Here is a 26,876-nt window from a genome sequence, read left to right on the forward strand (position 1 = left end):
GTAAGGCTAATATAACATCTAGGGTATAATGTCAGATATAAAGACCGTTTACAGTCCATCATGACAAAATATTCCACAGAGATTATATACTATAGCTGAAAAGTTTTTTTTAGCGAAACAAGCAAATGTTATAGGCACCCAAATGGGATCGCACTTACTCGATAGTGGAGTTCCTCTAGAGTCGGGGGTCCGCGATGCAGCTTCGGCTTATACATAGCCAGACATACTGGGTCTCCATCTTAGAACCTCTATATATAGGTCTAGTATGTCAACTGAATTAACAAATAGACCTCACCTGAGTACTAAGTGGTCATATAGTCTGCGGAGATACTGGGAACACGACGCAGAGCCGTCGCCATTCTTTTGGTTCTCATAGAACTTCTTTGTATGACTTTTTAGATCGAAATTTGAATACCTATTCCCTTCTTTTGTAGTGGAGGCCTGTTGAGACCTTAACCTTCAACCTCGGCGAATATCCATTTACTTCGCTGTCTGACATTTTCTGACTTAACAGCCTGTGTCCTCTTACCATATCTTTATTTGAAGGCATATATATATATATTGATTCATACGAAGAAAGCCCTAAAGACTCAGCCATTGCTTATTGATAGACTGTTCCTGGCAATAACAAGTATGTAGAATCTGAGTTTTTGGCTTTCAATTTAGGTGTATTTGGTTTTTCTATACTCACCAGTCTACTCTTTCCCACTGGGTAACTGTTCTATGGTTCTTTCTATTATTCTTCTTGACTCTTATAGACCCAGATTCCGCAAGTTCTATGGATCTGGATTGGCTCTTTTTTATTCACCCTATCGAGATACACTGACTTGTTGACTTTCAGACCTAGCTCTTTAGAGACATTTTATGTTAAATATATGATTAATTCAGATAGCAGAAATATATTGTAACTGTTCCCACAAATACTATTGACGGAGCTTTGACTTATATTTGGAAGTATCAGTGTACCGAATGAAATTCGTGTATGAGCTAATTTTGATTATTTTGAATTCACCATCAGCGCCCTGAGGAAGGATGGAAATGGAATTCCGAAACGCGCCTCGGCGCATTTGTGTTGTATATACTGTTTGTAATGTAAATTATGGTTATGTATTGCTTTGTTAATATTGTCTTTGTTTTCTTGGTCAACTGTTTATTTTGTGTCTCTGACCGACTGATACTTTTCCTTTGTTTTTTGTTTGTGTTGTTATTTATTATATATTGTTGAATCATGTACTTTTAACAAAGTGTATAGCTTTGTCGTCTTTTGAGATTCTCTCATTTTGGCTAAATGGACATTTGTATATTTTATAAATTATGGATATTAACCTATAAAAAAAGAAAAATAATTTTGAAAATAAAATAAAATAATGCTATAGATTTAGAGTTATCTTTTCTGTGGGACAGTTCTAGAGTGAATATTATTGAAAGGGGTTGGTTGTTGTTTATTGATTGATCTTGCTGTTGATAACAAGCCTGAGGTTCTTGGTATGGGTGGGGGGGGGGGGGTGTCAGCCCTAGCTCTGTTGGCCACCACATGGAGCCCCATGGTGAATTTCGCTACCTGAAGATCACGATATAGGTCTTGTTAGTTTTCAGCTTCATACAGTCACAACTCACTGGAGAATGTGTGGAAGAGAGCAACTCAGCAACCACAAAGACATTGCAGCCCATCTGGCCAGATGCCAACTGAACACATTTGCTTTGCAAAATAACTTATGAGCTGCAGGAGATTTTCCAGAATTGCAAGTGGAGTGAGCCCACAACTCCCTTACTCTTTCCCCACAAATCAATGACTTTTGGAGACTATTTATCAGACCTTTTCTAGGCTGTGAGAAATAAAGTGTTTTCCCCTTTGACCATATGTCTTAGGATAGCGTTGTGTCGGCTGAGGGCAGCCAGTCTGTTTCTGAAACGATCTGACCCATCGTTGCAGTCCTTGCAGTTCCAGAGATAATCATGGCTTCAAAATTCAACTGGACCAAAGATGAACTTATTCCATGGTTGTCTTTAGTAAATAGAAGGTGATGTAGTTGCCCCTGCATCCAAAAGTGTGAATAACTGTTAGTGAAATATAAACCACTAACTTTTTGTAACCACTCGATCCAGTTCTGCCCGTATCCACATCCACAACCCCATCAAGTTGACATTTTGACTTTAGACCAGCTCTTTTTTTTCGCGTTTATCCGTAGCGATATTTTTGGCAGATTCTCAGGAAGTTGAACCAAGGGCCACTCAGAAACTAGTATAAATGGCAGCTGTGTCATAAATACTTTGAAGAAATGTGTCTGTGACTTCTGTTTCATTGGCAGGGGTCTCATGAAAGAACTGAGTACCAAGTTATTTCAAGTGATTCTGAACACAAAAGAAATACCCAGACTCTTGCTCAGTCACTTTACAGTGAAGGCCGGATACGAGATGAGTGGCACACAGGCAAAAGAAAAGTCTGTGCTGGCCATCATGACTATAGATGAACTCAACAATGAGTCCCCTAGAGACAGATAAAAAGACTGTAAGAAAACTCGGGCAGGCCAAAAAGACTGGACAGGAGGTGGTGTGATTTGTTCCCCAGTACAGAGCCCCCTCCTCCAGCTGCCCCTTCTCCTACCATTCACAACCCTGTCTCCTGGGTGAGTCGTGTTTCTACCCTCACTCACTGCTTCTGACATAGGAAGCATGAGGACAAGATGCAAGAGGCCCTGAGAAAGGGCTGGAGTAATAAAGAGTAAATGAAGCTCAACTTGACAGAGAGGAATGAAAGAGAGCAAGAGAGGAATGAGAGAAAGAAAAATAGAGCACAAAGAGAAAGAGTAAAAGCAACATAGTGAAAAGAGTGATGGAAGGAAAGTCACTTGAGAATGCCCTGCAACTCTAGTTAGAACAATAGACAGCAAATGGCAGCCCAGGTCCCCACTGAAGGAAGCTCTAGCTGCTGTTAACTTTTCCATCACTCATTCCAATTCTACGAGGGTCTAGAGAGGAAGCACTTCATAGGTTCTGATAAGAGGGCATGGCTGAACACGTTGCCACAGTGCAAGTGAAATGCTTGGGAAACAGTTGATAAACATAGGCCAGCCCTACTGGACCAATTCTGGAATTAGCTGATGGCAAGAGAAAAAATATGCACACTTTAAAGGCACACTTGTATGGAAGTTGGGCTTTTCCCTGCTCAGCATCTAAACGAATTCAAGGACTTGTAGACAGCAAGTCATACCTCATAGGAGATCTGGATGCATAATGCACAGAGGAGTGTGGCCGAATGGCCAGGAGAAGGGTAATACCCTATGAAGGGTTCATTACCCTTTTTCATGTGAAACAACTTTCCAACTAAAAAGAATGAGCTGCTCTGACTTGCATACTGCTGAACATAAGGAAATAAAGTTCTTAGATGGCGGATGGGTAGCAAACAAAAACAAATGTCTACGGCAACACAAGCAAAACGTGTAGAACCTCCAAAAGATACTTCTAAAATGTTCTTCAAATTGCACAGTAATTTCCAAGACTCCATGAATGGACATAAGTCCAAAAGGAATGTGTCCATCACGAATTGCCAGAATTCCAGTAGGACATGTATTCCCAGAAGAAATTCTGGAAGAAAGAGTTTACTGTGGAGACAACAGCCACACAAAACAACGCGAAGTGGCCCATGTGGTACCAGCCGTATCGGAATTAGAGGGGCAATGTTAATTAAGCCCTTTATCTTGTTTGCCACCTTTCCCTGTACATCACTCCTCCTCTTCATTTCTTGTCCATACACCCCGAAGCATCAATCGCTCATCATTCGTGTCTCTCCTGTAGGACACCCCGCCCTCCTAATTCAGTACAATCCAATATATGATCCGTTGTTAGCATGACAATGACAAGTCAGACAAGTGGGGCCAAGTTAAACATGTAAAGTATATTAAATATTTGTAACTCTCCAACAGTGATCCAGGGATGTGGATTTCCTATAGCCCGACGCCCAGGACATATTGTTTGGAGTCAAGGGCAACAAGATTTCATATGTATTTTGTACTTGGGATAATTAGGCTCAACCTCCTGCAGCATGAACCCTTTGGCTGCCAGTTTACAGTACCACATTATGGATTAGGGAAGGGCATCATCTGAAGTTAAGGTAATATTTTTTTCCATGTGTTAACGCTGTTAAAACTTGTATTTTTGGTTCATTAATGCAAAATCTTTATTATTAGGGTGAGTGCTCTAAGTAAATGTAAGCTCCGACTGCGCTACTGACAGTGGTTTCAGTATAAAAATGGGTGCACACGTTTTCAAAGTTTATCAAAATGAGGCTATGTATAATGTTCCCAGAATTCTCTCTGATTAGATGCAAATATTTGCAGAAGCTTGAAAGCAAGATTGACGATTCTTTGCTTTCAAAATAAAATGTTCACAAAAAACAGGCAAGTAGGAGAAAAAACTTTTACTAAACTACTCTAAAATTTTAGGTATCATTTCTTTGGAGCATCATTTAGTAAAATGTGTTGATGTATGCTAGTATTTGCCAAAAACATTCATAATGGGAAATCAGTGTAACCAGTTTCAAGAAGATTACAGGAAACAAAAATAAACATTGGCAAAGCCAGTAGGTCTGAAATTGGTTGTCAGCCTTTTGGTTTTGTCAGTGCGTGACTTGTTTTGGCAAGCTTTTTGTAAAACCTTATTGATGTGGGAGCTGCTGGGCTCTAACCATTATAACAAACATTGGCAAAACAAAACATGTTTTGGTCTCAAAAAGCAAACATTGCCACAGTAGTTTCTGGCACTGAACAAAACTACTATGCTTGCCGACATGCTCCTTGTGACAGAGCAGAATGCTGTCACTCGCAGTGAAAGCAGCCAATAGAGAGAGAGAGAGAGAGACAGAGAATTAATAAATACAAAAGGTCATGGTTAACGCTAGACCTAGTTAGGGGCCCAATTATTAAAGAAAATCTCAAAAGTGCCCCGTTGTATATATCCTTGTGTTACATGCAGATATACAAATGTAGTGTATTCGCAAGAATTTACAGAAGTAGGGCAAGAAATAATACTCTTGAAAAATATTTGTGAACTGCATTTTAGCATGAGAAAATATGCTGCTGTGGATTTGCTCATGCGAAAATTCGATTGTTTGCAAGTTAACTTTTCCACCAACCACTATTTTCCCAACCCTGGAAAAAGTTTTACATCTGCCACTGTCAGGAGTAAATTTCCAACCTTTCTCAGTATGGGAAAAGATTAGAGAGAGTTTGTGAAAACCCTTAAAACATGCAAGTTAGTAGGTTTGAAATGGTTAGTATTCATACCCTACTATGGTATGAGCCCTGGCATAATCAGGGAAGCTATTATCAGAGCTCTTATATAATGAGATTGCTGACATAATTTGTCTCCACATTACATGGCGCAAAAGGGACAAGTGCATTTTGTTACAGGATAAGTAGATTTATGAAGCAATTTGTCCCGAGGACAAGTAGATATTTTATTAAATTCCACACTCCTGGCGGTCCTTTCAGATTATATTACGAGGTCTTTCAAAATCTTAGAGCAGGTGGCATTTCGGTCACTTTATTTGAAAGCCTGCCAGAATTTAAAGATGTCCGCTTGAATATTAACCAGTAGGGGAATCTCAAGTTCTTCTTCCTTGTGTCTTCAACACATCTCCCTGCACACCTTTAAAACCTCCTAAAATCATTACACCCCGTTGCATCTCTCTCCTTCTTCACCTGGCCTGTACAACTCCCACGACATATATTCTCATCAGCCTTCACTGTACATTCACATGCAATCCTATTTCCTCACAGATCCCTGAAAACATAGTCTAACTCATTATGTTCTCGTTATTCCCTTACCCACTACCTTACCCACTATACTCTCCCTCCTCATTCTCTTCATCCTTTGGTCTCATTCTCTCCATTTCTACGCGTCTATTCTCTCTAATTTCTCCCCAACACTTTCCTCTCCATCAAATGTCGGATTGCATATTTAATCCTCTTCTCTCTCTCTCTCTCTTTACACCCACCAGTCCGCCCACAGTGGAGGCACTCTCCATGCCAACATGTTGTGCATGGTAAGAGGGAGATTCTGAAGAAGAAAACTGGAAGGAACTGCTTTTCCACACTGACAGACTTACATTGAAGATGAGATTTTAGGCGTCAGACAATGGAAAATAAAGCGCTTTTGGACTTAAACAATAGTATCCCGCCTGAATCGGGTCTGGCATGTATCTCCCACCGTGTCATCATTAGGCCACACACTGCGTATTTACTCGCCATGGCTTTCTGCGTGACTCTCTAATTCGCTATGGTTTTCTGCGTAACCCTTTAATACTCCATGTTTCCTCGTCAATCTTCAGGTCTGCCCTCGTACCGCCCTCACAGTCCTTCGATACTTCCTTAGCCCCGCTCTCCTTTCCACACCCTCACACTCCGTACTTCCTGAATATCCACGTCCCCCGCTCCCGCCTCTCCGAGGCCTGGTGGCATAATTTACACAGAGATGCCCGGCCGGCATCTGGTGATGCATTGTTCCATTTATAGCCGTCCAGCCCCTTGTAAGGCATTCAACGGGCTCGCGTGGCCTTTCGGCCCTCGGATGCATCCGGAGCCCAGCGCGCGGGAGCGCGTGTTATGAGACCCAGTGGGAGTTAATACAATATTAGTCCTGCAAGGCCGCCGCGCGCGCTTCCTCCCCTGACTGCCGCCGCTCTCCCCCTCAGGCCTCGCCGGTATCCCTTAGATGTGTCCTATCCCCTCGCTTGGTTCCTCACAGCCTGCCCTCGGCCTCTGGCTGCCACCCTCACCCTTCTCAGCTGTCCTACTGACTTAGACTCCCCTTCTCCCCTCTACCCCTGCTCTCTCACCCGAAGTGCTTCCCCCTGACTCCTACTCTCTTCCCTCTGCTCTGCCCCATTCTGCTGCCAGGTGTGCGCAGTTTTATAACAAGGCCAAAGTCCTGCTGCACTCCCTGCAGAGGCAGCCCGAGACGACTTATCATGGCCGATAACGCGTAAGAGGCTCTGAGTGGCTACTCTGTTGGCACTTCTCTGATAAAGGCCCTTCAGGGCCTGACAGACTGTTGTCACTACAATGGCGGCCGGCCTGGAGCGAGGCCAGGCTACCTCTGATAAGGTCACTTGAAGACCTCGTGGTCTGTGAGTCACACAATGGCTGGCTGTGGCAGGCCGGCTATCTCGAATTAAGGCCCTTAAGGCGTTAACAGCCACTGTGTTCCGCGATGGCAGATGACCAGGGGCCAAATTGTTTCTAATAAACTCACTTGAGGCCCTCACTGCCCGTGTGTCACACAATGGCGGCTGGAACCATCTCTATTTTCAGAAACTTGAGTGGCTCCATCCCACAATGGCCGCCGAGGAGCGGTCCAGCTATCTCTAGTAAAGGCAGACTCTGTCAGGCAATGGTGGAGCCGGGAGGGTCTTTCAGGCTCAGGGCCTTGAGTCTAGCTCCATTGGTTAACTATCGCCCAGAGCTCCTGGACAAGGCATGCTCTGGCATGCTCCTCACCGCATGGACAAACACAATAAGTGTGCAGAAGGGATTAGAAAGATCAGAGTGTCTTAATAATTGGCTTGGTGAGGCAGCCAAGCTTACACCAGCCAAGCACTGTGCCTCCTGAATTTGCTAACAGCATATGCGCTCTAAGAACAACCATTGTTTTGATATTCTTCCTGGTATTCTTGTGCTCTCTTCCTGTTTTCCTGTTGCACCCTAGGCTGCAGTCCAGCATTGTTTCTGAGAAGCACAGGCCCTGATCACTAGAAAAAGACCGACCGAGTGGCAACTCTTCTGTGCTCAGCGGAAATGCATTTTATTTCTCATGGCGGCTTGCAGGCGCAACACCCATTGGACTCACAGGGCTTCAGCCCCCCCCCCCCCCCCCCCGTCGCGTGTGGCAGCCCGTGCTGAGACAGCTTCCCGGCGCACACACAGCCGCACCCGAGCACTTCACAGGTCTTTAAAAGACAATTTGCATGTTAATGAGGCCTCGCTGTTGTTTCACCCCTTCTAAGAGCTCCCGCAGCTCCACTCTGCCTATGGCTTAAAAGATTCAGCCCCCCCCCCCGAATTTTTTTCTTAGCACAAACCCCCCCCCCCCCCCCCCCCGAAATTTGGCTCTAGTTGGGCCTCTGGCGGCTTGCCACTGGAGAGAGTGTGACTTGAACGGCATGGGGTTCCCCGAGTCTGTTTTTGGAAACAGGTTATTCATTGGTGGGGCTAAAGCTGCATGTTAGGAGCATATTTGAGTTCATCCCTATTGTAGGGGAAAGACCAGGTTCGGACTAGGACAGAAAATAGGTCCGGGCACCAAATTAAAAGTGGCCTCCATGAGTGTAACAGATAGTTTAAAAAATGGCCCACATTTGCAAAAGGGGCAGTTTTGAACTTGTAAAGACACTTTGTATAGGTGTTTTGCAAGGTATGCATGCATTTGTGCTTGCTGCAGCCAATGCTTGTGGTAATATTGTGGAAATCAACTGTACAAACTAGCCCAGCAGACCATCAAAACAGGACCAAAAGCCTTAAAACAAGCATTTACAATGCAACGGTCTCGGCATTGTTAAAGTTAGAGCTATTGGCATTGCTCATAACCCCCACCACAAATCTTCAACACAACACTTAACCAGCACTCTTAACCCCCTTTATTCTCCCAATGTAGGCAGCAGTAGAACGAAAGCACCAGCTGGCAGAGTTATATATTTATATGGCGCGAACTCGCCCGAAAGTTATTGGAGCGCTTTACATAACCCCGTATTTACATTACACATTCAGGCACGGGGAGATTTGGAGCACCCCACATGAGTGCCGGCTACGTTACACATTCAAGCACGGGGAAGGATGTGGACGCGACCCCGAGGGACGAACTCTGGCCTCCAGCACAAAAGTCGGCAGTCTAGCCGACGGAAAAAGTAATGATATAGCGTGAACTCGCCCGGAAGGTATTGGAGCGCTTTACATCGCCCCGTATTTACATTACACATTCAGGAACGGGGAGATTTGGAGCGCCTTACATGAGTGCCGGTTACGTTACACATTCGGGGAAGAATGTGGACGCGACCCTCAACACAACACTTAACCAGCACTCTTAACCCCCTTTATTCTCCCGATGTAGGCAGCAGTAGAACGAAAGCACCAGCTGGCAGAGTTATATATTTATATGGCGCGAACTCGCCCGGAAGTTATTGGAGCACTTTACATAACCTCGTATTTACATTACACATTCAGGCACGGGGAGATTTGGACCGCCCCGCATGAGTGCCGGCTACGTTACACATTCAAGCACGGGGAAGGATGTGGACGCGACCCCGAGGGACGAACTCTGGCTTCCAGCACAAAAGTCGGCAGTCTAGCCGACGGGCAAAGTAATGATATAGCGTGAACTCGCCTGGAAGGTATTGGAGCGCTTTACATGGCCCCGTATTTACATTACACATTCAGGCACGGGGAGATTTGGAGCGCCTTACATGAGTGCCGGTTACGTTACACATTCGGGGAAGGATGTGGACACGACCCTCAACACAACACTTAACCAGCACTCTTAACCCCCTTTATTCTCCCGATGTAGGCAGCAGTAGAACGAAAGCACCAGCTGGCAGAGTTATATATTTATATGGCGCGAACTCGCCCGGAAGTTATTTGAGCGCTTTACATAACCCCGTATTTACGTTACACATTCAAGCACGGGGAAGGATGTGGACGCAACCCCGAGGGACGAACTCTGGCTTCCAGCACAAAAGTCGGCAGTGTAGCCGACGGACAAAGTAATGATATAGCGTGAACTCGCCCGGAAGGTATTGGAGCGCTTTACATAGCACCGTATTTACCTTACACATTTCGGCATGGGGAGATTTGTAGCGCTTTACATGAGCGCCGGTCACGTTACACATTCAGGCACGGGGAAGGATGTGGACGCTACCCCGAGGCACGAACTCCGGTCTCCAGCACAAAAGTCGGCAGTCTAGCCGACGGACAAAGCAATGATATAGCGTGAACTCGACCGGAAGGTGTTGGAGCGCGCCACATAGCACCGTTTTTTCATTACACATCTCGGCACGGGGAGATTAGTAGCGCCTTACATGAGCGCCGGTTACGTCACCCATTCAGGCACGGGGAAGGATGTGGACGTGACCCCGAGGGACGAACTCTGGATTCCAGCACACGGCGAGGCAGAAAACAGGCACACAGGCAGCATCTGAATAAAGAGAGGCTTACTCCCAGAAGAAAACAAGCACAACACTGCCTTTCTCCGAGGTGAAAGCAGAAATGCCTCGGAGAAAGGCAGCGGCGTTTTCGGATTCGGGGGCGTGTTTTTCTCGAACAACACGCCCAGAGAAAAATCGACAAAAAACACGCCCCCGAATCGCAAAACGACGGGGCTTGTTTGGAGAGACAAGCCTCTTCTCCAATGGCTGACCAGCATTTAAGAGGCCAGCCAATGGAGAAGAGGAGAGAAGAGAGGCCGGTTCAAGCCCCTCTTCTCCAAGTCATTAAATCTCCGAGACTGCGCAAGCGCAGCCTTCGCTAGCCGAGACCTAAAAACGGCCCATACACTAACTTTTTAGAAAAGCGCCTCGGGCACTGCCTGGTTGCTCTGTAAGCTAGTTGGACCCTGTGGAAGGCCAAAGTAAAGTAGGCATATGGCTCAAAATCGGTCCATCTATTCAGTGGAGGTTTAGCTGGTGGGAAGGCCTCGTTGGACATGTTCTCTGGGGTGAGTTCCAGGGAACAGCTAGCATATTTTGAATGGTTGTTAGATTTTTAAAATAAATTTTAGGGCAGAAACCATTTTAGCATTCAAATCTGGGATAAATGATCGCTCTTTTTGCGAATAACAAGGAAAGGGTGGGTAAAATGGATCACCAGGCTGCAAAGACTAGACCCAGAGGGGAAGGACAGTGGACCACTTTTAGGTATGCGGTGTCCTCAGCCCATTCAGTCATCAGGATGCAGCCCACAACTTCCTGTTGCAGAGAGAGAATGATCAGGGTACTTATGTTAAAGCACTGGAATATTTCAAGAGTTAATTCAGCTCTACTTGAAAAAGCAAATTTCAGGAGCGGGGACAACTCCTTTGCCCCCTAACCCTTGAGGAGAGTTGTACTTGATTGGTCTGCAATCACTGCCTCCAAAAGAATAAAAGGAAAATGGCAGTTGTAAACTCACTTAAAACTATTGTTTTTCGGGTTCATTACTATATTTAATACAGCACCCCCAATCACCTTCAAAATCACTGGGTCCGTGTGCTGCTGGAATCCTCAGTAACTCTCCCAGGAGTGAGAATGAACTCTCTCCCTGTGTTGCTTGTCCCTGGTGGTTGACTGATTCACGTGTTCCATCTTAAAATCTAAATTCTGTTATGGATTGGGGATAGAAGGAGGGGACTACTCAAACAAACTTAATGGTAACAAGCCAGGGGAGTTAATCCCAGGAATTCCAGAAAGTTGACCAGGATGGCAGATTAAACTACTGAAGCCAATCCTAAACCCTTAAACACACATGCCAACATTTTAGGAGAGGTAAGTGGAGATCTTTAAAAAATAGTCGGGAGACTGTATTTTCCCTATTGACTTCTATTGAATCAAAGTCAATTTCAGGCAGGAGACAGTAAAAATAAAGTCATCTTTGGTTTCCACAATCTAGAGTCTCCCGTGTGAATCGGGTCTAGTGGCATGTATGCTTAAAGTTTTGTTTCCAAGAATGGGCCACACATCCTAGCTTGTCTTCTGTAAAGGTACCATACATCCCCAAGTACAATATCTACTGGTTTATGCTCTCTTCTTCAATTTCAGGCACAGTATGGTGCAGGACATTCCACTTGCACCTCCAGAAATTAGAGGTTTTTCCATTACCACCAAACCCTGCATTAGACCCTCAAGTATTTGGTGTTTTGGTGAGCTCGGAGGCCATGTTGTACAAGATCTCATTCACGGATATTCACTGCCCTTTAATTTGAGGACTTCAATCTGTCAAAATGCTAGGGTTGGTAAACGTGGAACCAAGCACACTCTGACCACCAATTACCTCACAGGTTGACCTCTTGTTCCCTCTTGGCTTCTCAGTCTCCTCCTATTGTCAGCTGAGAAACATTGATTGGAAAGCACTCCTGTTAGTCTTTCTCTAGGATATTTAGACAGGGCCGGTTCTAGGATTTTTGGGGCCCCGAGCGAAGGGAAATGTGTGAGGCCCCTCTAATTTTCAAAGTGACACCTTCAGGGCTCCAGCAGCTGCTTTGTGGAGACTTCTCCTGGGCCGCAGCTCCTCCTCTCAGCCACCTACAAGCACATATTTTACAGCTCAAATAGGACAAAAGGTGTGAGGATTGCTTGGAGGCTGAGAGTTAAAACTGTGGGGACACTAAAGCGCTGGACAAAGGGCATCCTGCAGTGTCTCTGAATGGGCAGCCGGGTAGGAGGCCTGATTGCAGGGCAAACCTGCAAAATGTGTCTCCTTACAACTGGGACAGGAGGAAGTGTCCCCCTCCCGTAGGCCTACCCATACCATCCCTCCCATGAACCCAGATGCAAAGAAACACCTTTCTTTCAATTGGATTGGCAGGGGTACATGCGGACTAGTGGTGTGTTGCAATTGTGAGTGCCACATGCTGGTAGGCTGAGTGGCGAGGCCCTAGGCAGCTGCCCACACTGCCAATGCCTAGCGCCGGCCCTGTATTTAGAGGGTTTTTAGTTTAGTAGGTCGACGGGCCCATGCTGCCCCTGAGCTTGTCTGTTCCCCTCATGCCACAGTATTTCAGTGAAGAGAGCAGGGGCAAGGTTTGACTGACTCAGCAGACGGAAGGGTGGATCACACTTGTCTGCCAGTGGGAGGGGGGGAGGGGGGTCCACAGGGCACAGAAGAGGCCTGCCCAGAAATGCTTCCTGAAATAGAAAAACTCTTGACTCATACCCCTCTTCCCCTCCCCAAACTTCCCGGTTCACACAGCTGGACACAAACATTAATAAGATAATTGACCTACATACAAACAACATTTCCAAACAGCCCCCCACCACCCTCTTACATTTTCCCACTTGCACGTTTTGCTGGTGTGTTTATAGTTTGGTGAAAACTTGATTGAAGTGGAATGTTTCTTTTCTAATGTATAAAAAAAGACAGTGTTCTGTCTCACATTAGTACCCCCCTCCCCCAATAATATTTTTTGAGGAGCACAGTAAATATGTTAGTTATTGGGCACCCACACTTTTATTTTGAGCAATGGAATTATCGATAACATAATACCAAGGTCCTGATGTTTGTGAACATGATTCCCAAAGGGCCGAAAAGTCTCACAAAATACAGAATTCGTTTTCAAACAGCGAGAATAGTGGCCGCTAATATGGCACTTTTCACTGGACGCCACGTGCACTTCTGCAGCACTTTAATGGGGGCAGCGCATTCACTTCTCAGCAGGGCTGCGATTCTTTTCTGGTCAAGTCACACCTTTCTAGGGCGCTAAATACAGCTAGGCGCTTCAGCTATTGGAAAAGGTTACTCAACAAAGTTGTCTTTGGAGATTTTTTAATCGACAGTAGTAGGTTGGCTGGTAGGGCGTCTTTGTACAGCACATAAACACAAACTTCTCAAGGGGTGCACAACTTTAAAAAGGCTGTGCCAGCACTTCTCAGCAGGTGCTGTCAAACAGATCCCCCTGAATGACCCCTCCCGGCGCAGACTGGCAGCATGCCTCTACTCGCACCTGGTGTTGACACAACACCCAGGTACTGGTTTGCGAATACCTTCATCATAAAACTGTTGAGAAAAATACAAGCTCTGATTAAAACTTAAACAAACGAGTGTAGGTCTGAAACCAATGGTGTTCGCGTCACTTCCTGGAACTGGGGCAGCAGTGCCAGCCGTTGTCCATTCCTTAGGTGAGTGCTCGCAATTAGTAAGGAGGGGCGTTATACTTTTCTAGGCTGAGGCGCTATGTCAAACACTACGGTGCAGTGCGCTATTCTGCAATTCCGTGATTTTATGATATAGTGTGCAGGCTGTGTTACGCTCCATTGTTACGCTGTTTACTTCAGGCTGTTCGTTGTTACACTATGCTATATTACGTCATGCTGCTATGCTAACCTTTGCTACCTGTTCTGTCATGCTGTATTACGCTGGGTCAATGTATGCGTTTGTGCTGCATTATGTCACCATATGGCCTGTCATTTGCGCCTTTTATGCAGCTGTGCAATGCTCTGACCTGCTATAGAAACTATGCTGCATTAAGCCATGCGTTGCGTTCTTGGGTTGCCTTCTGTTATGCCGTGTTGCATTGTCCAATGTGGTGCAGTGCGATACTTCATTTAATCCTGGGTTACGTCATTATACGCTGTGGTATACTCTGCTTTTATTCTACTCTGCTGCGCTATTCTACGTTGGTTTACTTTCACATGTGATTGCACCACTCAGTGCCCAACAGTACCAGCATGCAGCCAGGCGCTGCATGCCAACGCAAACCCACAAAACGAAGCATATTAATATCACATCGATAGCACTGATCATTTCCCACAGTTCGCTTTAACTTCACATTCTTCCATAGAGATATACTCCCTCCCCCACGACTACCACACCCCTGGACCTACCATTTCTTGTTGCACTCCAGCATTAGCTCCTGGTAGGAGGCCACGAACTGGAACTTGGAGGCCCGCTTGCCCACCCGCTGCAGCCGCTTCCACACCGAAGTCATTTTATCTGGTCTGCAGGACGCTCCTTCTCACTGACCACCACAAATGTCCCCCACTTCCTAAGCGGTGTGGAGCCCCGGCTGCCGGAGCGCCCGTTCAGCACGCGACCTCCATGCCAGGCCCCCGTTGGGGCGCGGTGCCCATTGCCAACTCCAGGCTCTTCCCGAAGGTCACCCCGGCCCTTCCACGACACCTCCGGGACCCCCTTCCGCCGCCGCCGTCCTTCGGGGTCACCGACGCACCCTGTTGAAGAAGAGAGGACACGATGATTTAACCGTAGCCTTAAGTCGACGCACACGTGAGATATTCAAGCTTTATCCGTGCCCGCCGCAATGACCCCTCCCGCACTTCATCTGGCTGATATTTTCTGTCACATGCCGCTTCTTTTAGAAAGGGAAGTGTGCCCTCCCCAGGTGCCGAGGGGCTGCCAAGTCTTCCTTACTCCCCACAGCGTTACTTCATTCTTCACGGAGAGCGCCCCTTGCCCAAGCAAGCTCCCGTGAAATGAAATAGTTTGCCCTGCTTTATTCCCTCACCCGGGCGTTTCTTTCGCTTTCCGGGGCTTCTTCTGGCCGCGCGCTCCGGCTGCCGGGTTTCCTGTCACTTGTGAGGCTCGAAGAGGTTAAAGGGAAGAAGAGAAGTGGGCCGGCCTCCTGCCTCTCCGCGAAGGCAGGCAGGGCAGGGCCTGCTCACGGGCTCCCCTGCCTGCGCCGGAAAGTTTTTACTGTGCACGCAGAGAGTGACAGGCCGAGGCTCCCCGCGACGAGCAAGAGGTGGGGGCTGCCTGCCCCACACGCGAGGCCCGCAGGGCTCGCGCACTACTTTATCGCACTGTATTCCGGTACCTGCATGAAGTCGTTTGGAATAGCCCTCCCTGCCACAAAGAAAATTCAGACGGGGGCCACACCTTTCTCCTTCGTCCGTCTTATATTTAAGTCATCTTGGTGGGGTATGATATTCTGTTGGGACGGGTCGCTGCAGATAGAGTTTCCACCTTTTTTTGTAAATAGGATTAACGACTATTTGTTCGTGTCTGAGATTCTAGGGGGTCTGCGAGATGGTATTTGAATACGAATTTATCTAAAGTGCCATGTATTCCTTGTTAGGAAGGCGTTTCTGCCTTTGTTCGCTTTTTTCAGAGGTTTTATTGCAATGCAAACATGTTTAAAAGGCCTTGTCTGTAGCGTACTGGCCTGTTGGCAAGGATCTGTACCAGAAAAACACTCGTGCTGAGGTTATAGGGCAAGGGGAGCCCTGGGTGTGCCTCCTCCGACGCTCTGGTGACGCTTTCAAGTGAGTCACCGTGGCCTTAGCCGCGGTAGGTACTGACAGCCGCACTATAGGAGGGAAAGAGGCTCTGTTCAGTGCTTAGGGCCCTGACAGGCAGACGATCGCCCTCCCGTACCTGCCCGTTTCACTGTGGGGATCACACACACAGGGACAGCCCACTAGAGCGAAGAGCTGGCATGGTTTGACAAAGTCCTGCAGGTACCGTGGGCCAGCCCCTGCTCTTCCTCTGCACTGAACACAGGGGGTTGAACTGGATTCGCTTCTCAACTGGGAGTCAATGCAGCTCCCTTAATAGAATCCCTATTTTCTATTTATTTATTCGAAGAGTTTTAAATAGCGCGAACATGACCCTCGCGGGTATCAAAGCGCTCTACAATTGTTAGAAAGGATATGCTGCGGGAGTGTGTGGCTATTTGTTCATGTTTTTAGAATCTGCAAAGGCTCGGCAAAACATATACTTGCTGTACACTTCATTCAAAATCGTTGCTTCATTATTATCATGGCAGACAGATGCGAGGCAACAATAAAAATATCAAGACAACTCGGTTGATTAATGACCCTGCTGGAGTGCAATCTGCGGTTTGCCTGGTGGCAGTTGTGACATGCAGATAGCAAACTGTATTTTACGTGGATAGCTCAGTGGGTTATTGCCTTTACAAAACAGATGTCAAAACACAGGTGTGAGAAGTTGGCCTGGCATATGCTGGTCACTAGTTATAGTGGCCACCTTGCACCAGTCCAATTCGACTCTTATGGTAGATAGGTTTAAAACAACCTTTTAAAGAAAGCTATCCTAGGGGTAGCTGTGGAGAGCAGCCTTCAGGCTAAGTCTCAGAGGAATGTAAAGCAGCTTGTTTTACCTTATAATCTCTTGAATTACCAAATGAAAGGACACCACACAGGTATATATATCAAATATATATGTATTTATTTCTAGACACACTCTACTAATCTCTTTATGAGATTAGAAGCCAAGAACACATTCAAATATCAACGTTTCACAATAAGTTAAGCACAAATATGGCTGGGGCCCTAGGGGCGTACCAGACCATATACTAAAAAAGAGGTTTAGGAAAGTCGACTTGCAGAATGACAAGGCCTAGGGCCTGTAGAATCGCTGGGGCTTCACTACTGCAGGGAAAGCAGGTAAGTAACAGACCCACGGGAGACGCATGCAGTGTGTGAACACAGCAGCGGGTTCCCTATTGATTATAATGGAGCAAGTCGCGGTTTGATTTTTAAAGTTTTAGGGTACTTCGAGGAAGTCTACAAGCAAGCCACTTACAAGGTGAGTAATTCAAGGGCCAACACACACTAGGGCACCGGAGTGCACGAGTTACCTCACCCAGGGAAGCCGGGTGCATAGGTGTCTTTTGGAGTCGGGTCGCGTCGCTGTTTTCTATGGAGACCAAAGAAGACTTGCTGCTTGCGTCGACTGAAGAAGTGTCCGGTGGAATCCAAGGATGGATTCGAGATGCAGATGACCTGAAAATTGAGGGGACAGTGTTCACAGTCAATTGCCAGTGACCGGGGGCCAGGAAGCTGGTTGCCCACGGAAGTCGGGTGATTTCAGGTGATCAAGGGTGTTTTGACTCTTCGGTCACGAAGTCCAGGAAGGATCGACGATGACCAGCAGCTGGATTCGGAATGTTCCACGACGTCTGCAGCTTACTGAGGTGTCGGCAACCGGATTGGAGCCAACAAGCCTTGGCAACAGCAAGTCTCGTGGAAATCGAAGAAGGTCAGCGTTGCAGACCAGCAAGGTCGGAGGGACTCACCCAGCGAGGGCAGGCCTGGAGCAACCAGGGGGAGCCCTTTGAGTCGATAAGAAAGTCTTCGGGGGACCCACAAGCCAACGGGCAGGGGATCGCGAAGACGCCTCGTGAGGAAATGCTTTACAGGAGCCCACGGTCACTCGGGACGGGGTAGGCCTCTGATTTTCAGTGCACAATCTGCTGGAAGCGTGGGCCACAAATGGTCCAAAGCACAGGTTCGTAGAATGTCGTGAAGGGGTTGCACTCGACAATAGTGCACGGTACCCAGGTATTGCAGTTGCTCGTCACTCGTGGGGTCCACTCGCCTCAGCTTTGCTGGGGACTCACAATGGCCGTCAAGAAGTCAGAAAATCCACTTCCGGGGCTGCAGGGACTTCGAACTCTGGCTAGAGTGGGAAAGTTTGCGACCATTGATTAGAGTTTCTGGTGCCTGCCAAGCAGGGGAGTCACTCTTTGACTCCAAGGGAGATTCTTCTGTCTTCCAAAGGTAGTGGAATGTCGAAGGGGCCAGGATTCTTCTTTGTAGAGCGTCTTCCAGGGTTATCTGCTTTGCAATGGCAAGGTTTGCTATCTTATACTGAAGATAGGGGAGGGACTAGCTCTATGACCACTCCTCTGGGAGGGTCAGGGTCGGGGGTGGTTACACCCACTTCCCTTTGTCCAGTTTCGCGCCAGAGCAGGGACAGGTAGTCTTTGAACCGGTTTGAGCTGGCATATGCAGAGGAGCCTACTGCTCCCCCAGTGCAGGACTTCAAAGCACTCTAGAAGTGCACTCACCCAGCCCCAATACACTAAATCCTGTCTGGAAGGTGGTGACACCTCCCCGTGACAGGATGCCTATTGTTGGGCCTCCTCCACTGCAAGTTTCAGTCAGCAGCAGGAGGGCAGCCCAGAGTCTGTGCTGGTGGCATCCATTTTGTGATGCCAGGGCTCTTTCAGATTTCTACTGTGTTACCACAGTAGGTACATGTCGTCCCCTCTAGAAGGGTGGGATCATACTCCCACATCATGGACTGATGTGGGGGTATTATTCCAAGTTGTTTGACACCAAACACAACATGTTTTGATGCAGCCATTCCAAAGTTAGCATTATAATGCACTTAAGAGTATATGGTTTAACCGCATCCACAAACAGCCACAGAGAATAGACTCTGCCATCTGCAGAGGGGTCCTGCTCATGCGGAGGCACCCCCTCACATTGTAAACCAAGCACCCTGCCCTCAGGATTGATAGGGCCTGCCATAGGGGTGGCTGATAGGTTTATATGTGTGTGTATGGTGAGATATAGGAACCTATACCTCTGTGAGGAGTGCTAACACTACCTCACCCAGGCTGCAGTAGCAGGCCTGTGGTGTCAGATTGAGTCTGCTTCCCAGGGGTGGCATAATACATGCTTCAGCCCATGGTAGGCCTGTGAAGTGCCTATGCCCTAGGTACCTAAGGTACCATATATTAGGGGCTCATAAGGTACCACAGTATCCAATCACTAGTGCATCTAATATGCACACCAAGTCGTTTAGAGAGAACAGAGAGACTGGGGCCCTGATTAGCAGGGACCCAGCCAGACTATAGCCAGAAACCAGTGTATACATCAGAAAAAAAGTGGGGGCAACATAAGCGCAGATCCTACTCTCCTACAACAGGCCACCTTTTAGGACTACTATTAAATCTCTCTTTTGAAACAATCAGTAAGGCGGCAAGCAGTGCCTTGAAACACATAATCACTGAGATGATATACAGTTCATGAGGTGGGAAAACATCCCTGCTCCCCCCCCCCTGAAACTGAAAAACCTCGGAGTTTAAGTAGGGGGAAGTGGGTGGGTTGTCTTGGACAGAAAAGTGGTGAGAGGAGGGGTTTGGAGAGATATATAATCTAGGAAAAGTTAAGGAAAGAAGGAAACATTAAGAGCAAAGATGCGAGGGAGAGAAGATAGGTGGGAGGTAGTGTCAAAAAAGGGGCCAGTGATTATCGGACAGTGCTGGGGAGCGGGCTTAGAATGCAAGAGGTGATGGGATAAGGGAGAATGTGGACAGAAGAAGAGAAAAGAATGTCTTAAGTCTTGGGGGAGAGAATGTAAAGAGGACTATGTAGAGGCGAGAGGGAGAGGATGGAGGAAAGGAGGTACAAAGGGGTGGGAGGCGGCAAGGAGGATCTGAAAGAATCATTGAGGTGATAGATGAAAGGTATCTTAATATATAGGGGATGTAAGAGGTAAGGAGGGCAGTGTTGAGGTAAGGAGTCTGGAAGAGGTAAAGTGAGCAGTAACATAACACAAAATGATAGGATCAGTTTGCCCAATGCGGAAGAGCGATATGATTCCCTCCATCTGAGTTGAAACGTCCCACACTAAGGTCGAAGTATGTCTATGGTACAATTATACTCAACTTCTGTGAGGGTGGTTTCTTCTAAACACAGAGGGCTTCCTCCATTGCAGCTACACTGGTCTTGCTGCCAGTCTAGGTTAATCCTTTCTGCCCCATCTGATGCCTCTCCTCCCCTGCAATTTAATGCTTCACTTTGGCGGTAGTCCATCCTTGTTCTTGGCTCTCTCACTATTCGCTATATAGCAGTCATTACCCCCTTGCTTCAAACAGCACAGTCACCCCACATACAAATCACACCGAATCCAACAATACGAGAACCATCTCAATTCTTATCTCATCCACACTTACCCTACATCGCTCTTAGGATACTCGCTTCAAATCACTGCATTTTTACAATGTGGTGTAGGGATCAATATATAGCATGCAATTCATCACATGGCAAAAAATACTGCACCCATTCCATCGACTAACACAACATCATCAAGCTATGTAGATGTTGAGTTAAGAATTGTAATTATACTTACATAGATGATGTAGACATAGGAGATTTAGTGGATACAATATTTTTGTAGGGCAATATTGTTGATTTCTGTGTAGTGACATGTAACTGTTTAAACAAGCTTCATCAGGGATTGTGCTTGTCCTTAAATGCTATCCACCACTAGCTGCCCTCAAAACAGTGGTTTCCATATACTTCAGTCAACTATACCTTCCCCTGCTATTGACTCACCACTCTTCAGGATCACCTTATGACTCCCTGGCCTTGGTCTTTGTTCTGCTGTTTCCTGGTGCTACTTTCTGTTCAAACGCAAGGGGGGATCGCCTTGGCTCTGTAACAGGTCACTTTTCTCAGTGAAAATGGAACAAGTTACTTACCTTTGGCAATTATGTATTGGGTAGAGACAGGATCTACACACAGATTCCATACTTTAGAATCTTCTCCAGGCGCTAGACTGGATCTGGAAACTTTTTTCCCCACAGTACCGCCACGCGCCAGCAGAGGGTGTCGAGCGACTCCGCAGCGACATCGTCCCTGAATATGACGTCAGCAGAGTCCATATAACCTTTCCGCTGACACGCTGATGTCAGTTTCTTTGAGACTAGAGTCCGCACTCAAAACGTGGTGCCACATACCGAAATAGCCTATTGGAACAGTCTGCCAAGACAATAGACACCATGTGTCCCATATCTATTGAATGCAAAAGAAATAATGAAGCAGTCAAGGATGCAAGAGGTCCAAGAAGACTCGGGACAGAAAACATGAACAGCAATGGTCTTCTGTCCCTCCAAGAGATAGACATAACCACCAAAGGTGCTACCATACTGAACAGAGGAGTATGCAGAAATGATGCAGTAACAAACCTGCAACACAACCAGGATATCCCCAGGTAGGATATCCCATGAGCCTACTATACAACAAAAATGTCTACAAGCAGGACATCCCAACACAGGCTCAATATGAAGGAAAAAGAAAGAAAAATAGTTCGCAGTGCGGGGAGGATGGAAGGGGTGTAAGGAATCTTCGGCTAGATCCTGTCTCTACCAGTTACATTGTTACCAAAGCTAAGTAAATTGTTCACCAGATAGAGACATTTAGCCAAATATTCGTGATTTTAGAATCAGATACCCAAGCCTTACCATCCCCTGAGGAGGGTCTACGAACAGGGACTACAAAGAATGCACAAGTAATATTAACCCTGTCAGAAAACAAGAGACCGGGGAAAAGGAGGACTTAGGAGATTATCACACTCAGTCACACAAGTCCAGCACATAATAACGTAGTCACAAAAAGTGAACCAGGTGTCGAAGAATTGTAAGATGAAAACCATGGGAGCAGAATGCCGGTTGACCTGCCACACCAAGTCAAAAGAAATACAACAGGAGAAACAAGAAGTTTCGACCCAACAGCATCAGACCCAGATATATAAGGCGCCCACAACTGAAATAACCACAGGGTAGACAAGATAACACCCACAGTGTGAAGAGAAATTAGTCATGGCAAGAAGAAATGCCATTAATTGACCCAAAAAGGACATAGTGATGATAGAGCGAATCTAGGACCCTGAATAGGCCATGTGGAACACAGAACCTATGAAAAGCCACTGAGCTAGGACCATGTGTAGTATAGTTCCTATTTTCCTTATAGGGTCTGCGCATTGGAATAATATACACTATAGTTTTTGCATAGGGCTAAGGTCAGTATGCTCCTATCGAGTACATTAAACTTAATTACTTGTGTGTGCCAGCTAACTCAGAGGTCACTAGAAACTTCTCGAATAAACAAGAAGGGAGTAGTTTCTGACAAACGGATAAACATGACAACTTTGTTTCCCTTAGAATCGGAACGCAACTCAGAATCGTGGAAACAATAGATAACAGTTTCACTCAGTCAGTCGTGCATGCCCAGTTTCTTCAGAGTTACACAGAAATAGATAGACGGGCATTTCAATAAAAGGGGTTTATCGAACAGTCTTGTTTCTCGTGTAAGAGATAAGAGCTGTTACAAACGTTAGACAGTAAGCAAGATATAATACGCACAGCGTAAACAGTAAGAAGAAATAATACTGCAATAGCATTGTCTTTTAGCTATGACATATATTCATATATATATACACATAAATAACACAGGCTAAAAAGTGAATACTCGTCTGATACTTCTAAAATAGTCCTACCCTAGTGTACCTATCCTAAGTGTATTACGAGGTAAGAAGTAGGTGCTGTTTTCTATAGTATGGTATATACTAAGTTTAGTATGCCAAGAGTCTCTCTAGGTTCTAGTCGGCTCCATACCTTTTGAATGAGCGAGGTGGGAATCTCTATCCGGGTCTCAAACTCTATCACCCCGTGAAGGGAGTCAGAACACTGGAAGCTAGATTCTCTGCGAGCAGGGATGACAGCGTCTGGTCAGTTCGTCAGGCCGGGATATGGTCTCTTCCAAACTTGCCGTGGCGAACCGTGCAGTTAAGTCATGCTGAGTCGTGCCGTGGTTTGCCATGGTAAGGGAAGGCATATTTATACCTGGAAGGTGCTTAGGAATGCTAGCATTGACGTATAGTCGGGCAGAGGAAGACGTCATGGATGAACCCCTAAGGAATAGTAGTTCATGCATAATATATGAGTTCTTGGAGAGATCAATAATCCTAGCTAGGGAAAGTCCCGTTCGGCTTAAGGGTCTGGTTTCTAAGAACTCGTTGTGACGTGAGATGGATGGATGTAGGTGACCATGCCTGTATTTGGTTAGCATGACTAATGCCTAAACAAGGACTGGGATTCTATGCCTAAATAAGGGCAAAGCGTGTTGTGCCTATATAAGGACATGATTCAGGGAAACCTATATACGGGTATCTAAATCGAAACACAACACCTGAATAGGCCATGTGGAACACAGAACCTCTGAAAAGCCTCTGAGCAATCTCCTAATATCGCAGAGTAATCATGCTAGCAAAGTAGAAACAATTACAATACCTACCTGCAAGAAGTGGCCATAAACAGAATAAAGAGCTATAGACAATGGAAGAAATCTAGGAAAATCCATTGTAACATTTATATATATATTTTTTGCATCAAGGGATTGATTCATCCCAGGTCCGCCATGAGAATGGGCCTTGCCAGTGCCGCTGCCAGGAGCAGCCTGTGACTGCACGGGGAGGCAAGTTTATTACAGCTTGCCCCACGGCCCGGCTTGTTCAATTATTGTGGCTGTACGTTGGGGACTGGAGGGAATCCCTGACACTTTTATTATGGAGAACATCTGCCACTACATGGCCCCCCCTTTTGCGAGGCAAACACAGCGCTCATTCGAGCACAATTTGACCCTGACCCTGTTGCAGTATACCATCCAGATGCACGCTGGGATCTGTAGTCTCCCATTTGACTACGGCTATCCTGATAGGTGCATGGTCAGCTGTTCTCCCACCAATGGGAGCGTCGTAGCAACTTCAAAGGAGGGAGAAGATGTGAACCAGTTGAAAGCGGCATCTGACGAAGGCTAGGAAGCCGAAATGCATTATGCCGCAATTCGCTTTGTGAATAAAGGATTCCTGAAACTTTCCCCGTTGTGTCCTTGGATTGCTTTCAGCCAAGTGATCTTCCTTTTGATATATATATATGTATATATATATATAACCAACAGGAATGTGAATCATTCAGAAAACACAACAATCCGATTAATTTTGGACTATTCCAAGGAATCAAAAGAAATAGCGAACATTCTTCGGAGAAACTGGAAAATTCTACAATTGGACTCGACAGTGGGAGAAATCGTGGGCAAGCATGCCCAAATTACTTATCGCCGAGCAAAGAATTTGAGAGATAAACTGATACATAGTCACCATCAAGATCAAACTAAAAAGAAAGACACACAATGGTTAACAACGAAAGGCTTTAAAAAGTGCCACATGTGTAAAGTTTGTCAGATTGCCAAAAATACAACAGAAGTAAAACTACCAAACGGCAAAATGTGGCAGATAAAGGAACTAATCACGTGTAAAAGCCAGTTTGTGGTATATGTAATCGAGTGTCCATGCTCGTTGAAGTATATAGGAAGCACGAAATGCGAACTCAAAAAGAGAATCTTGGAACACGTCAGAGCCACAATCAATAAAGACAGGAGTAATGCTGTGGCGAAACATATGGAGACCAACCATGGAGGAGATTGGAAATCCCTATGTTTTTATGCCCTGGAGACCATACCCCTACATGAAAGAGGGGGTGACCGGGAAAAGACTTTAAGACGGAGAGAATCATACCAGATTCTTAATTTCAGGACCTTTACGCCATGGGGCCTTAATCAAAGTGAGGAACTGTACGCCCACTTGTAGAAACATTGACTCACTATGTTGCTTTAATGAGTGGGATACCTGTGAACAGGAGAGGAAGTCGTTTTTTAAGCACAAATGATTTTTTAACCTTTTGTTAGTCACATTTACATAGTCACACAAAACCCACACACTTATAGCCAAAAAAACACATAAAAACACACACATGTAATTAATACACATTAAAATCACTTTTTGGTCGACACCATATAGACATATCTTTTCCAGTTAGTAAGAACTATTATGTACTAAACCGGCGAGAGTCGTTCCCCACTAGAGGGGACACAAATAAATGTGTTTTTACATCAATATTGGAAGGATTAACCCACTAGAGGGTATCACACTAACACAAGTTGGTGACCTTGCATATAATCAGTGAAACGTCACTTACCAAAATAATGGGTTCCCTGTGAAACTCATTGAGAACCGGCTCTCTGTTATAAATAAAACATAATAGCGGCAAGGGACCCACATATCGACAATTGGTTGTAGTTGCAAATACCTTGTTAACAATGTATGGTGAAAAAATACATATACCAGAATTCCATGTTTTGAGGAAGGTGTGACATCAACACCCACATGACTAACAACAAATGTTTTTATTGGGCAAATGTAATGTACAATGCTAACCGTGACCAAGCCATCGGTGGATGGCGAAACGCGTTGGTTGATTTGGAAACTGGAGAACTACTAAAAGAAAAATAAAGAAATTGGGATAATCTAACAGACTGTGAGTGCGTGCTACTTGATTCACTGCGAAGTGAATCCTTGGGATGATATATATATATTTCACTGAAAAAACCATAGGTTTCAGGGGCTTTATAGTTAGCTGGACTTTTCACTCGTACAAAATTATTGAAATTCCCCCGTTATAGTTAGTTCAGCTAACTATAACTCGCGCGCCAGCAATGCACTGCTGATGAGGTCACATATTACATCACTCATGACATGGTCAATGACATCACTCATGACATCACTGATGACATCTCCAATGACATCACTGATGATATCACTGATGTATAACTGACTGATTAAGTGTATCTTAGTGAATACATGGCTTAGTGATGAATGTTTAAATATGTAAATATCTGTATCAGTCTCTCACTTTGGGCCCGATTCACAGAACTAACTTAAGACAAAATCCTAAACTTACTACCATTTTGGTATTCACAGAAGGCACTTACTCATTTTGGTATTCACAGAAGGCACTTACTCATTTCGGTATTCACAGAAGTTAGGAGTCCTAACATTAGGACTCCTAAATGCCTTCTGTGAATACCGAAAGTCTTAAAGTTAGGATTTTTTCTCAGTTTAGGAGTAGTAAAGTTAGGACTCCTAACTTTAGGACTCCTAAATGCCTTCTGTGAATACCGAAAGTCTTAAAGTTAGGATTTTTCTCAGTTTAGGAGTAGTAAAGTTAGGACTCCTAACTTTAGGACTCCTAAATGCCTTCTGTGAATACAGAAAGTCTTAAAGTTAGGATTTTTCTCAGTTTAGGAGTAGTAAAGTTAGGAATCCAAACTTTACTACTCCTAAACTGAGAAAAATCCTAACTTTAAGACTTTCGGTATTCACAGATGGCATTCAGGAGTCCTATAGTTAGGACTCCTAACTTCTGTGAATACCGAAATGAGTAAGTGCCTTCTGTGAATACCAAAATGAGTAAGTGCCTTCTGTGAATACCAAAATGGTAGTAAGTTTAGGATTTTGTCTTAAGTTAGTTCTGTGAATCGGGCCCTTTGTGTAAAAGTGGCTGCATGGGTTGGTGAGTAGCTACATGAGTGTCTATATAGGTTATTAGTTGGTTCTTTGACTATCAGTATGAGTGTCTGAGTGTCTGTATGAGTGTCTGAGTGTCTGTATGGTTCGGTGGGAGGTATTACGTAGTGCATAGATGCATGTATGAGTGACTCACTGTTTGTATGTGTTGAAGACAGCATGTGTGCAGGACTGTATGGGGGGATGAGTATGTGTATGGGTGTGTTAGTGAGTGAATGACTGTCTCAA

The 26,876-nt window shown here is 45.6% G+C and overlaps 1 protein-coding gene across 8 annotated transcripts in view; it reads right to left on the bottom strand.

Moving 5' to 3' along the window:
- EHBP1L1 (EH domain binding protein 1 like 1) overlaps positions 1 to 15,396 on the bottom strand; it is a 262,674-nt gene extending 247,278 nt beyond the window's left edge. For 4 of the 8 annotated variants that reach the window (XM_085625832.1, XM_085625831.1, XM_085625828.1 and 1 more), the window contains exons 1-2: positions 15,199 to 15,396; positions 14,561 to 14,905 (exon numbers count right to left, since the gene is read on the bottom strand). In XM_085625832.1, coding sequence (XP_085481958.1) covers positions 14,561 to 14,664 — 104 coding nt within the window. In that variant the 5' untranslated portion in view covers positions 14,665 to 14,905; positions 15,199 to 15,396. Of the gene's footprint in view, positions 1 to 14,560 lie in introns of all 8 variants that reach the window. The other 4 variants (XM_085625833.1, XM_085625829.1, XM_085625830.1 and 1 more) reach the window with 2 other exon arrangements.
- Positions 15,397 to 26,876: the final 11,480 nt, after the last annotated feature.

The sequence above is a fragment of the Triturus cristatus genome, chromosome 9, assembly GCF_964204655.1.
Source record: "Triturus cristatus chromosome 9, aTriCri1.1, whole genome shotgun sequence".
NCBI classification, from domain to species: domain Eukaryota; kingdom Metazoa; phylum Chordata; class Amphibia; order Caudata; family Salamandridae; genus Triturus; species Triturus cristatus.